This window comes from Convolutriloba macropyga, chromosome 10 (genome assembly GCF_964194025.1).
Source record: "Convolutriloba macropyga chromosome 10, txConMacr16.3, whole genome shotgun sequence".
NCBI classification, from domain to species: Eukaryota; Metazoa; Xenacoelomorpha; order Acoela; family Convolutidae; genus Convolutriloba; species Convolutriloba macropyga.
In genome coordinates this window covers 45,957,970-45,971,635 of record NC_134477.1, presented here as the reverse complement: position 1 = coordinate 45,971,635, position 13,666 = coordinate 45,957,970, and the positions used below count along the sequence as shown (strand labels likewise).

Sequence of the window (13,666 nt, the reverse complement as noted above, 5' to 3'; positions counted from 1 at the left end):
TGGTTTGCAAATAATATACGCCCACTAAGCTTGAGGCACAAACGGAAGAGATCCTCTTGCTGATCAATTACTGTGGGTCACGATGAATGCCATTTTCTCTACGTTCTGGAATGTGACATCTGGTGTACCAAAAACGAGTGTCCCCAGTTTCTGTTATTTATCAGTGATATGCCAAATGTAATTTCAATTGGATCATATTTTCTGTACCTTGATGGTTTTTGGCTCAAAAATTCTTACATGCTGTTAGTCACAATTTATACAACAAGACACTAACAGATTACATAAGTGGTCAGTTTCAAATTGCTTCAGTTTTCATCCATCTAAATTTGAAAGTTAAATTTTAGTTTTGACTGTTGGCAAGTATTAAACCTCGATGAGACAGCACTGGATTGCACTAACTTTACTGAAGGTCTTGGCTGCATCATATCGGGATAATTTGAACTGGCAGCGTTATATTGCTTCAAAATAGCTTAATGTTAAAAGATTTTCTCTTTCATAAAAAAAACGAGACTTACACGACCTCAGCAAAGAGGAAACTTTTATTGTCACAAAGCTTCCTCTTCGCCATCATTCTTCACAGTTGTTCTCTATGGCAGCCTTCATAAACATATATGCGCATGCTGGAGAATTTTCAATAAAGATTTTTCAGATGGATTATTTCTGATCGCAATTATGTCTCTGCTTTTCAAAGAATTTCTTCGCCATTTTGCTACCGGAAGATAGAGTCGGACATGGTGCTGCTTTAGAAAATGGTCAATTAAACAAGCCGAGGTTAAGAGTGAAGTACAAAATAGTTTCCACAAGTTCATCGACTCCTGGACTGTTTAGCGTGCTTAAAACGCAAAAGTTTTGTTCTGAAGATGACATTTTGCCAGAACCACCAGATGTGAAAATGAGCTGCTGAGGCTGAACGATATTAAGTTCCATATGCCGCTGGGCTTTTTTTGTACTGAAGTACTTATTTTTCTAGTTGCAAATTGATATCTCATTTGAAAATTGATATCTCTTGTTCTTAATTTTTAAAGGTTTATTGTCGCTCCTAATTTCTCTTGATGCCTGAACTAAATGATTTGTTCACCCCTGTTTGGAAATTGACTCGTTTACTAATACTACTAGATCGCAATCTTGCTCCCTTACAGGACCGACGCATGCTTGAAAAGTTTGTTAACATAATAACATGCGCACAGCCTCGTTCTATGAAGCCTTTGGGCACTTTTTTTGTGAATTTGAATATTTTGAAACAGTATAATATACACAAAACAGGCAACCTAATGTTTCCAGAAACAGAGATAACAGCCCTATTATTGTGTTGTGATTACTTTAGCTACATGGCTGCTGATAATTTTCCCTCATTCGTTCTTCGTGAGTGTGCGACAATTTTATCGCCAGCAGTTCAACAACGCTTTCATTCGTTTCACGTAATTTGCACCCGGCCTTCATGATGGAAGATATCGTATATTATGTCTCTACATGAAACGGGACCTCTAATCTTGGTAGAGAACATTCTTCTGATTGGTATTTTTTGTAAACTTTCATTTGTATTCGAACTTGTTCTGTTTGATTTTTTTAAACCCAAAGGTGAAGTGTTTATTTTACAAATTGCAACTGGAATTTTTCATACGAAAGAGCACCGCAACCGAAACTATTGATTACTTAGAAATAGATTATAAAGCTCAAGACAATAGTTCTACACTTTCAGTTTTTTTACATCAAGAAGCCCATTGACACTGTTCCTCTTCAATTATTGTTGTCTAAACTTCCAATTTTTGGATTCTGCCCTAGTTTTACTGTACTTTTTGAGCATTCTCTTCCTGGCTACTTTTCCAGCTGTGGCCCCCAGTACCTTATGAGCCCCCATTTGCAAAGTACGTGGCAAAAGCCTCTGTGGTTTGCAAATAATATACGCCCACTAAGCTTGAGGCACAAACGGAAGAGATCCTCTTGCTGATCAATTAATGTGGGTCACGGTGAATACCATTTTCTGTACGTTCTGGAATGTGACATCTGGTGTACCACAAGCGAGTGTCCTCGGTTTCTGTTATTTATCAATGATATGCCAAATGTAATTTCAATTGGATCATATTTTCTGTACCTTGATGGTTTAAAAATTTTTACATGCTGTTAGTCACATATTATACAACAAGACACTAACAGATTACATAAGTAGTCAGTTTCAAATTGCTTGAGTTTTCATCCATCTGAATTTGAAAGTTAAATTTTAGTTTTGACTGTTGGCAAGTATTAAACCTTGGTGAGGCAGCACCGGATTGCACTGACTTTACTGAAGATCTTTGCTGCATCATATCGGGATAATTTGAACTGGCAGCTTTATATTGCTTCAAAATAGCTTATTGTTAAAAGATTTTCTCTTTCATAAAGGAACCGTGACTTACACGACCTCAGCAAAGAGGAAACTTTTTTGTCACAAAGCTTCCTTCTCGCCATCATTCTTTACATTTGTTCTCTATGGCAGCCTTCATAAATATATATGCGCATGCTGGAGAAGTTTCAATAAAGAGTTTTCAGATTGATTATTTCTGCAATTATCGCAATTATGTCTCTGCTTTTCAAAGAATGTCTTCGCCATTTTGCTACCGGAAGATAGAGTCGGACATGGTGCTGCTTTAGAAAATGGTCAATTAAACAAGCCGAGGTTAAGAGTGAAGTACAAAATAGTTTCCACAAGTTCATCGACTCCTGGACTGTTTAGCGTGCTTAAAACGCAAAAGTTTTGTTCTGAAGATGACATTTTGCCAGAGCCACCAGATGTGAAAATGAGCTGCTGAGGCTGAACGATATTAAGTTCCATATGCCGCTGGGCATTTTTTGTACTAAAGTACTTAGTTTTCTAGTTGCAAATTGATATCTCATTTGAAAATTGATATCTCTTGTTCTTACTTTTGTAAAATGTTTTTTGTAAAAATTGTTGCTCCTAATTTCTCTTGATGCCTGGACTAAATGATTTGTTCACCCCTGTTTTGAAATTGACTCGTTTACTACTACTACTAGATCGCAATCTTGCTCCATTATAGGACCGACGCATGCTTGAGAAGTTTGTTAACATAATAACATGCGCACAGCCTCGTTCTATGAAGCCTTTGGCACCTTTTTTGTGAATTTGGATATTTTGAAACCGTATAATATGCACAAAATAGGCAACCAGTTTGCGTTACAAAATTTGGAGTTGATTTTAGATCTAAAAATGTAAGTGGCACAGAATGATTGCTGAAAGCGAATCAATTTGTATCTCAGACAGTGGAAAACTAGCAGCACGGATATTGGGAGACACATCTGCGGATTGCATTGTCTGTTCCTGTTCCATTTTAGCAATTAACAAGGAGTTCGTGTTTTGCCTGGAGAAAGTTGACGAAAAGTTGTCAGAATCCTTAGAGTTTGGCGTAGTTTCTTGTTCTGACGAGCATCAGGAAGTTTTTTCCAACTTTTACGCATTACCGAAAGTGTTTGCTCGCGATGCGGACATTTTCTCTGACTCCACTTTAGTAGGTCTAGATTACTTTCCAAAAAGCTTGGATTTGTTGGATGAGCAAACAACTTTAGGTGTCATATTGTTAGATGTAGACACGATCGGTTTTATGTTAAATGGTGTAAATCTAGGGCCAATCAATTTACCAAGATCATTTGAAAAGGCAAATGTATACGCCTTTGTAAAGCTTTATGGCCGGGCAGTAAAAATAAGATTGCTATCCGAGGAAAATGTGAAAAATAAAGTATCGAGAAATAATGTGGATGAAATGCAAAGTGATGTGAGAAAGGGCGAGGAGTCAGGAATTTCATGCGAGAAACATGAGATATATGAAAGCAACAAGCTGCCAATATCATACATTGCGAATTCTCTCAAATATTGCGCGTCGACATCTCTTATCTCAAAACAGGCTGACGAGGTCAAATTCGGGAATCAAAATATTATCGTATTCAGTGATACGAGCGCTCCACTGTCGTTTCGTGTTTCAAAATTGGCTGGTGATAACAGTATGGTTGCATCGGGGCCCTTGGCCATCGGACTCTATGTTGAAAACTATGAAATTTTAGACAGAAACGCTGCGCATTTTTTACTTAATTCCTCTGGAGTCTTTATGGAAGGTGAACGTAAGTTGGCAGATAATTTAAACTTCCTAAAATTTCTGAACCACTTCAATCATCTCAATGTTGGCAGTTCATTTGAATGCAGCTTTCACGAAAATAGCTTCAGCATAACGTTAGAAGGCTCCGATTTTTGGAGTTTCCCTATTTTTGCTGAAACAGAACATCTGAAGTTGTTTCTTGACCTTTCGTTCGAAGTATCTGAACTTAACGTGAAAATGCTTCGACCATCATTGTCAATGGAAATATACAAACCTAAATTAATGGATCCACTAAGATTTCATTCTAAGCATGGTCGAAATTGCTCTATAGAAGAAAACCGTCTGACGGCTTTCAGACCAGATGCTTCAAGTGAATTCAGTGATGCAATATTGATTACCAACAGGCGATTAGCCGATAATGAAATGTTCGAAATTAAAATAGATTCTTTAGTGTCATTATGGTCTGGTTCTTTAGAAATTGGACTAACGCTGCAAGACCCAGAGAAGATAATATTTCCGAAGACTATGACACAGATAACGCATGATATTTGGATGATTTCTGGATCGGCTGTAGTATATAATGGCGATACAATTTGGAATAATTACAACTGTGACTTCGATAAATTATCAGAGGGTGCAGAAGTAGGAATAATGCGAACACCCGACGGAGAAATGCACGTCTTTTTAGACGGTAAAGACCTTGGCGTAGCATGTGTTAACGTGCCTGCAGGATGCTTTGCAATCTGTGATTTGTACGGTCAGTGCAACAAAGTCACAATTTTGCATCCCGATAGGGGACCAATTGAGCAAGACGAACTTAACCAATGCCAAAGTAACTCAACTACAGAGATAATAAACCACGAGTTTGTTCCCTGTTCAACACATGACTTCACTTTGACTGAGAAGAGTGCTGTCCGCTCCGAGAAGCATGATTCAAAGACCTCCTCGAATATCATCTTTAGCGGCTTAAGTATCAATGATACTAAATGTTTTACCGTTAAAGTTGGACTGAAGCAAAATGCAGACCAAATAGCTGTTGTTTCAAATTTCAAAATAGGGATTACAAATTTCGACCCAATTTTGATCCAGGGTTTCAACAGTGTGTCATTTGAAAAGCTGAGCAAAAACTGGTATTTGTGTTATTGGCACAAAAACAAAGTTCACGTGAATGGAACAATTGTGAGTGAAAACTACAGCCCGTGTTTGGATTCTATTGTCACAGAAAATGCCGAGATTAGTGTAGTATTTTCTGCGGAAAACAGGGTATCATTTGCGTGGAATGATTTTGTGTTCGCTCAAATTGACGAACAAATCAATGAGAATTGTTATGTTTTCATCGAGCCCTCCGATAGCAGATTACAATCTTTGGAGGTGGTTTCGTCATCAAATAAAAGACACCTGTCGTCATCAAGCAAGCGTGTCAGAACCAGAACTGATACTGTCCAGTTGCCAAAAGCAGAAATTATAGGACACAAAGTCGAATGTTCAAACCTGGCTTTCATTCATAATTCAAATGTTGTTTTGAGTTCTGACCGACAAATTTGCTCAAGGAAAGAGAACCGAACTTCGTGTATTGTTATGGTTTCTGAATCGCTTCATGTGGGAAAGGCAATGTTTTTCCAAATTGAGAAAACTGATCCTCGTTTAAGAAACAAATTTTCCGTGGGCGTTTCCCAAAAGCTTGACCTGGTAAGCAAATTCGACCCGGAGCACGAGCTGCGAAAGGGAACGATTGTGTCTGCTACCGGCGTGTACCAAAATGGCCAACTAATAAAAAACGATATCTATTTAGCTGATACTTGGCTGCAAAAAGGTAACACTCTTGGTTTGTTAGTGGACTCCAATTTGAATCTAAATCTTATTGTCGGTTCCAAAAATGTCGGTCAATTAGTGAACGACGTTAGCCTGCCTTTATACATGGTGCTTGAATTGGACGGATACGTTACAGACATCAGAATTCTTCCAGATTTCAAATTCGAAGCTGATATAGAACCAGAGGCTGCGAACTGCATCGAGAACTTGAAAGACGTCTCGAAATCGGCCGTTTACAATGGTAACTGTGAATACCTGAAAAAGTGTCTACAGATCCTGAAGATGCTCAAAATTCCTGCTAAATTTTACGCAAGTTCGAGTAAGAAGCCTTGCTGTTATTGTGAAGCGTGCGTCAAGTTACGCTCTACCGAAACTTGCTTTAAACAGGGCGAGCCACTGAAACCGTTTACTTTGCCTACTGGTTGGTGCAAATTCAATTTACTGACCAAGTCTGCTAGAGGCATCAAGCCTGATAAATCATCTTGGCACATTGCTTATCACTGTCCGCAAATATCGCAACTTAGAAGAATTTTAGATTCTGCCGAATTGAAATTGCCGTCGAGTCTACGCGCTTCAGGTAATACAACACTGCCGTTTGTGAACAATTTTGGCGATGAAAAACAACGCGAAAAGTTTGAAAATATGATTCTACTTTCGCCAACTGTTAAGTATTGCTCACAGTCGGCGTTTTGTCCTGAAATTATGTTCAAAATGGGCGAAAACGGCGATGAGGTTCAAGCAAAAATTGCTCTTCAAGTTTGGGTTAAGCCGGATTCGTACACGGCCAGTATTCCGCCTGATCCGATGCTGGTTTTAGACGACGATATTCCTATTGGAGAGCACGAGTGGATGACAAAAGAGAAGAATTCCACCTTTGTCTCGGCCCTGTTGATCAAAGTTGAGACGAAACATCAAACCCCTTCATCATAGGAATGAATCATTCAAGATACAAAAACTAATAAAAGAACATTTTAGCGTAGAACATGTAATTAGCTGTAAAAATTTGGATACATTATCTCCTAATTCTAAATGAATTCATTTATTGGAAACAAAAAGAGGTTTTTTGCTGAAAGGGAAGCAACTAAGATTGTTAAAAAATTACTAGAAACTGTACACGAACTAAAGAAGGCCAAACACTTGTGGGTGTAGTACGTTCGTACTGAAAGCAAATCTTGATTAGTGGGAGTCTGCGGGTCAACAGCCTGTTTAATAGCCCCAACAGGATAGCTGAGTCTATTATTGGCCTTGGTTTTTTACAAAAAAAAAATTGAATTGTATTGTGTCTTATCTTCTCTTAGAAGTCAAATTAGAGTAGTGATTTTGGTCGCGTCCAAACAGGAAGCCGAGCAAAAAAGCAAGTGGTTTTGCGGCGTGTAATTTTTGTCTCCACTTTTTAAGCAGAGTAAGAGAATGGTGTTTGAACAAAAGTTCTCTTTCTCGCGATTAGTTTTCTGTTTGCATGCGGCATTTTGACATTGATTTTTACTGTTTTTTATTTTTTGGTCTGATTTTTTTGAATGGTTTTTGTAATCGATTCATAGTCCATTCTAGGCCTTGTTTTTTCTTTTGTTTACTCAGGGAAAATTCTTTGAATTTGTCAAAGACGTCCTTGTCCGGCTTATGTCTGCTTTCGTTATTATGATTTTTGTAACAATCATATGACGTCGCAATCATTCCAAACTTCCTTTTTGTTCATTTGTTAATGTAATTTGACTAAATGGCGTGCGTGACCTCATTTTTCACTCTTTGTGAAACAAGTATTTTTGTTCATTCGCGTGATTAAGTTGTTCGTCACTAGTGAGTTACCTCACTCTCAAAAATGACTTCCTCACTCTCAAACTGATTTTTCTTTACTTTAATTCAAAGAAACCGGGTGAAGTGAGTTTTTGTCACTCTAATCAAAATTTATATTAGAGCGGATATTAGCAGCAGTGGTTAGTTTTATGGATTCTAGATTCGTAATCAAAATATAACATGTCAGCAATTAATAAAAAAAGAAGTTTCCATTTATACTATCTTTATAAGACTGCGAATCTACAAAGCTATCGCTGCTATTTCTTGGCTATCTGCCAGCTGTCGGCCCTCTCGGATTTTTTATTTCTTCGTCAAGATTTTTGTTACGACCATATGACTTCACAATCACTTCACTTCAAATCTGCCTATTGTTCAGTCTTTCATGCAATCTCTATTGAATTGCTTGCGTGACGTCACTCTTAGTGGAAAGAGTTTCTTTTGGTTGATTCGCGTCATTAAGTTTTTGGTCTCACATGACTAACCCCACTCTCAAAAACAACTTCCTCAATCAGAAATTGTCTTTTCTTTATTTTGCTTCAGTCATAGAAGGTGAAGTGAGTTGTCACTCTATCTGAAGGTTATTTGAGAGCAGCCGATAGAAGCAGCAGTAAGTTAAAAAAATTCTTAATCAAAGTATAACCTCTCAGCATTTAAAAAAGAACTTTCTTTTTTGATCGGTTTCCTATTACCTTTTTGGACTGTAGGTCTACGAAGCTATTGCGGTTATTTTCTGGCAATCTGCCAGCTATGTATGTATTTTGTACTCTTCTTGACAAAGTTTGTAGCTCAATTGTTCGATTAAAAGTTTCGTTGTTGTGCTGGCCTTCTTCGCGAACCAAGTACTCCGGAAAAAGACATGCTTTTATTTGCTTCTTTGAGTTTTGTCAAAGACGTTCTTGTCCTGCTTATGTCTTCTTTCGTTATCAAGATTTTTGTTACAATCATATAACGTCGCAATCATTGCAATCATTCCAAACTGCCTTTTTGTTCATTTGTTAATGCAATTTGACTAAATTTCATGCGTGACCTCATTTTTCACTCTTTGTGAAACAGTATTTTTGTCCACTCGCGTGATTAAGTTTTTCGTCATTAGTGAGTTACCTAGCTCTCAAAAATGACTTCCTCACTCTCAAACTAATTTTCCGTTACTTCAATTCAAAGAAACCAGTTGAAATGAGTGTTTGTCACTTTAATTGAAGTTTATTTCAGAGCGGATAGAAGAAGCAGCAGTAAGTTATATAGAATCTAGATTCTTAATCAAAATATAACATCTGAGCAATTTATAAAAAAAGAACTTTCTGTTTTTACTATCTTAATAAGACTGCAAATCTACGAAGCTATTGCGGCTTTTCCTTGGCTATCTGCCAGCTGTATTCGGCCCTCTGTTTTTTATTGCGTCAACATTTTTGTTACGACCATCTGACTTTACTATCACTTAACCTCAAATCTGCTTTTTGTTCATTCGTTCATGCAATTTCAACTGAATTGCGCGCGTGACGTCAAATAGTAAAATTAAAGCTGATATAAAGGGCCTAGTTGTGGTTTCATCCAAAAGTTTACAATCTAAAAGATTCGAATTATGCTGGAGAGCTTTTTGCAAAAAGTTTTTTCAATATTTGGGTTTTTCTCATGTCATTCAATGACAAATCACTTTTCAGGTCAAGGTTCTATTAAAGCAAAACCTATTAATGATAAATGAGGCATAACTGTTTTGTTTTAGGGAGTCGTCGCTCACGGTTGTTATGGCTTGAAAAATTATTTTCCTAATTTTAAGTGAATTTTGTTTTGCCTGCATTTGCTGCATTTTTGTAGTCCTGTGGCTTAAGCTCGGTGACAAAAAGTTCTATTGATTTCACAAAGATGATTAATTTAACCTATCTATTGCTTTGAATGCATACTTAATGGTTTTCAAGACTTTGAAATTATTATTTCAAAAAAACCTGTTTCTGATAAGATACTTTTTGAAAATAACTCATTTCTGTAAATTCCTTAAACGGTCTCAGTAATGACTGGCCACAAAATCCTAAAAGGAATCAACAACTAGTCTCGTCAGCGCTTTCGTCATTTAACTAATGGTTTTATGACTTTAACGTAAACGCTAAGGTGAACACAAAAAATTGTCAGCGAATAGTTTTTATGGCTTCAAAAGCATTGACAGTTTTTTAACTTTTCATTTGACTACTATATCCAAATTCTTGCACTGATTGACATTTTGCGTTAATAATTTCGACGGTGCTCGTATTTTTTTATTTTCCGGTTTCTGCCTGTAATTTCTTTTTCTTTGTCATGCAAAATTTTCTGATTAATGACAGATCTCAATTGCTTCTCTGTGGGGAGTTAATGAATTTTTTCAAGGCCATCAGGTGATAGCCAATGATTTTGATGCTTTGATCTTATTTGTGCTCAAAATTTTCTGATTTTTTTGAAATCCAATTTTCTTCTTTCTGTCAACTTTAAACTTAGTCTCATCAATGACAGGTGCCATCCACCTTCTTTTGTTATAAATGTCAAACCCTCTGTCTATTTTATGTTGTAACCGTTGTTCTATATCCTGGACAGCATGCATTTTCTTCAAATGTTTGTGAATAATCAATTTTCTTTTTTATTGTCCTTTACAAGATTCGTGTTAAAAGCTAGTTTTATTGATTTTCAAATGAGACACAAGTGAACATGTGAAATTTTTCATTAATATGTTAACTGACGAGACAAATAATAATTGAATTAATATACTTAATATTAAGATAATAGCTGATAATTTTAATGTCTTCAATACTTTTGGTAATTGTAAGCTTTTCTCTTTTTCTATATGTATTTATTCTGCAGTCTTTTTCTATAATATATTCTCAGGGCACCCATTTGTTTCTTGAAGACTTATTTTTGAATCTCTAGAATTTTTGGTTAATATTGGTTTTTATGACCTTCGAAATTTTTTGGTTTAAAGAAATCGATGGGTTTTCGATGTTCGCCCCCTTTTTTCTTGTTGACTGGTTATCTAGTCCCCTTATGGATAAGTCCCATATGCTTTTTAGTTCAGGATAACTGTATTTTGGGTCTTATCTGATGGCATTTGACTTCGTTTAATGTGCTTTTAAAATTATATTTTGATTTTTTGCTGTACTTTTTTTTGTTTTTATTTTGTCGTTTATAATGTCTTGTAAGGTTATTGATGACAAGAATCATGAGCTCTCTAAATGTGGATGAGCAGGGTTGGAACAGTATGTGGGAAACCACATTACCGAGCCCCCTTGTTAGTTTATAGAACGGTCATTTAAAGTTTTAACAATGTTAGTACAATTGGCAACTTTTAAATCAATCTGCCCATGGCAACATGACAAATATTTGTCGAAAATAAATTGACTGAGTGGGCGCAATGTTTTTTTTTGCATGACAGGTCTACCACCTGCGGGTTTTCTGCGGTCTCCTTGAGTTCTAAGCGTCAACAAGTAATCCATCAATCTCCCTCAATTTAACAACTTGTTGCTATCAAATATATAATATTTGAAGCTCTTTAGCAGACACAGTGATGAAGTTAATCAAATCCAACAACAGTCTCAACAGTTTGAGTCTGGTGTTTCAAAATTACAAGCACACTTAATCACACCATTGATGGACATGATTTTTAAAACAGGCATTAAAAATGTCCTTGTTTTCACTTTTTGAACGCAATTTTGCTCTCTGCGTATGCTACTAAATGGACGCTACTCCGTGGAAAGTTCTAATTAATAGGTTTTTCATTATAACAGATTTGTTCCAATAGTTTGCGTGGTTTGTAGAAAACGGGTGTTTTTTAAATGCTCTCAAACGCAAGTTAAGTGTTCTTCAAACACGTTCTAAAATTTCCAAAATTAACAGTGGCTTGGGAGTTTCTGCCATGCATTTTAGTAAACGAAAATTGTGTGATTAAGGTAATACTTCACACTCGACAATATCTTGAGTTTTTGGGTATTAGTTGTCAATACTTTTGTCATTCTGGAGATATTTTCCTACGGAAGTCTGGGCGAAACAAACAGCTACTCGAATTTTTTTTACTGAAAAACAAAGCTTTAAAATTTCAATTGATTCGCTACGCACCATTGTATCAGACTTTTCATCGATGAACCCTAATTCTTTACTTAAAAAAACGAAAATAAAAATCTGCCCAGACTGAAAACAAAAAATACGTGGAACTTTGATTGGATTTAGAAACGACTACCCCCCTGAAAATTGAAGTTTCATTTTGTGTCAAGATTAAAAATGGGGCTGCATTGTTCTCTAGAAAATTGAATAAAACTCCAAGTTGACCTAGTTTTTTTAGCTTGTTTCCCTTGAATGAGAGCTTCATGAGGGTCAAAAATAGTTGGTTAATGTTTTGATTTTGCTTTCAGCGTTTTAAGAAAGCTAATGGTCTTCAATTTTTTGTTCCGACCCCGACTTTAGTGGGGAGGGAGGAACTATATACTCAAATGGTTTTTTGTTCAGTCAATTTTGGCCGATCGTTATCATCGTAGAGAGTTGTGAGTATCCTAGAATATGGAATTATAAAGATTTTTTCGAATTTCGTTTTTTACAGGGAATTATCGAGGTTTAAAGTTTTGTGAATATTCGAGTTTTTCACATTGTGTAATTTTCGCAGAAATTTGGCTAAATGTTGCTAATATAATTAAAAGTATGTTAAAAATTTTAATGATAGAGTGTTATTGTTTTTGTTAAAGATAGAAGAGTGTTGATGAATTGTTTGATTGAAGTTTTTTTGGCAAAAATTTTTGCTAAAATTTTCAGAATTCAAACTTTTTTCATAAAAATGGTACAAAATATGGTTTTTCTGGTCCTCTTTGTTTAGGTTTCCAGGAAGTAGAAACCTAAAAATCGCTGACAGAGACTCTGTGATCTCCAAAAGACAGCTAGGCGAAATTAGGCGCCCTATAAAATCTAGACTTAAACTTTTGCCGTTTTTTTTTGCAAATTTAACTCAATAAATATACAAAATGCATCATTGTTCTTTTAATTTTTTAAATATTTAACTTAACAAGTGATCTAATTCAAAAACATTCGGAACAATTGGGTGGTTTTTGGGCGCGCGGCAAAATCAGGGGTAGGTTCGATCTCATCTTGGATTCTTACAATCAGAAATTTTAATTTCTGGCGCTGCCTTTTCAAAATATTTCGCTTTAGTTTTTTAATAGCCGCACAGCGATAGCTGGGGCTGTTATTGGACTTCCCTTTGTTTTTTTTATTTCGTGGTCAGGATTTTTGTTACGACCCTATGACGTCACAACCACTTCAAATCTGCTTTCTGTTCATTCTTTCGTGCAATTTTATTTGAACTCCGTGCGTGACGTCATTTTTCCTCTTTGTGGAGCGTGTTTTTTTGTTCATTTGCGTGATTAAATTGATGGTCACACGGTTTTTACCGCGACCTCAAAAATGACTTCCTCACTTTGAAATTGACTTTTATTTACTTCAATTCAAAGAGATAAGGCCAAGTGAATGTGTGTCACTCTAAATGGAGTTTATTTGAGAGCAGCTAATAGAGGCAGCAATAACTTATACAGATTCCTAATCGAAATGTAACATCTCAGCCTTCAACGATAGAGCTTTTTTGTCTTGTCATTTTTTACTGTTTGTTTTTTGTTCTGTTTTTTTTTTGAGGCTGCATATCTACAAAGCTATTGCGGCTAGTTTTTGGCAATCTGACAGCTATGTTTTAATGTTAGTTACTTAAAATAATTTCAATCACGGCTCAATTAATGACAGCTCCCATTTACGTGAAGATAATGCCAAGTGTATATATAGTTTGTTTGCAGAGAAAACCTATTGGTTTTTATGGCTTTGACAAAGAGCTTTAGTGAACTTTAACTGAATTCTTGTTTTGCCTTCATTAATTTTTTTGCAGTTTGATGATTGCTAATTCTAACTAATCAAGGATCCAAATTTCTTCTTGAAGAGGTTTATGTGAACCTATAAAATACATTGAGTTGTTATCTAATGTCTCTTATGAC

The 13,666-nt window shown here is 36.0% G+C and overlaps 1 protein-coding gene across 1 annotated transcript; it reads left to right on the top strand.

Moving 5' to 3' along the window:
* Positions 1 to 3,163: 3,163 nt before the first annotated feature.
* LOC142348163 (neuralized-like protein 4) lies at positions 3,164 to 6,949 on the top strand. Its single transcript, XM_075399394.1, has one exon. It carries the CDS (start codon positions 3,219 to 3,221, stop codon positions 6,822 to 6,824), a length of 3,606 nt encoding a protein of 1,201 aa, XP_075255509.1. The 5' UTR covers positions 3,164 to 3,218; the 3' UTR covers positions 6,825 to 6,949.
* The last annotated feature ends 6,717 nt before the right edge of the window (positions 6,950 to 13,666 follow it).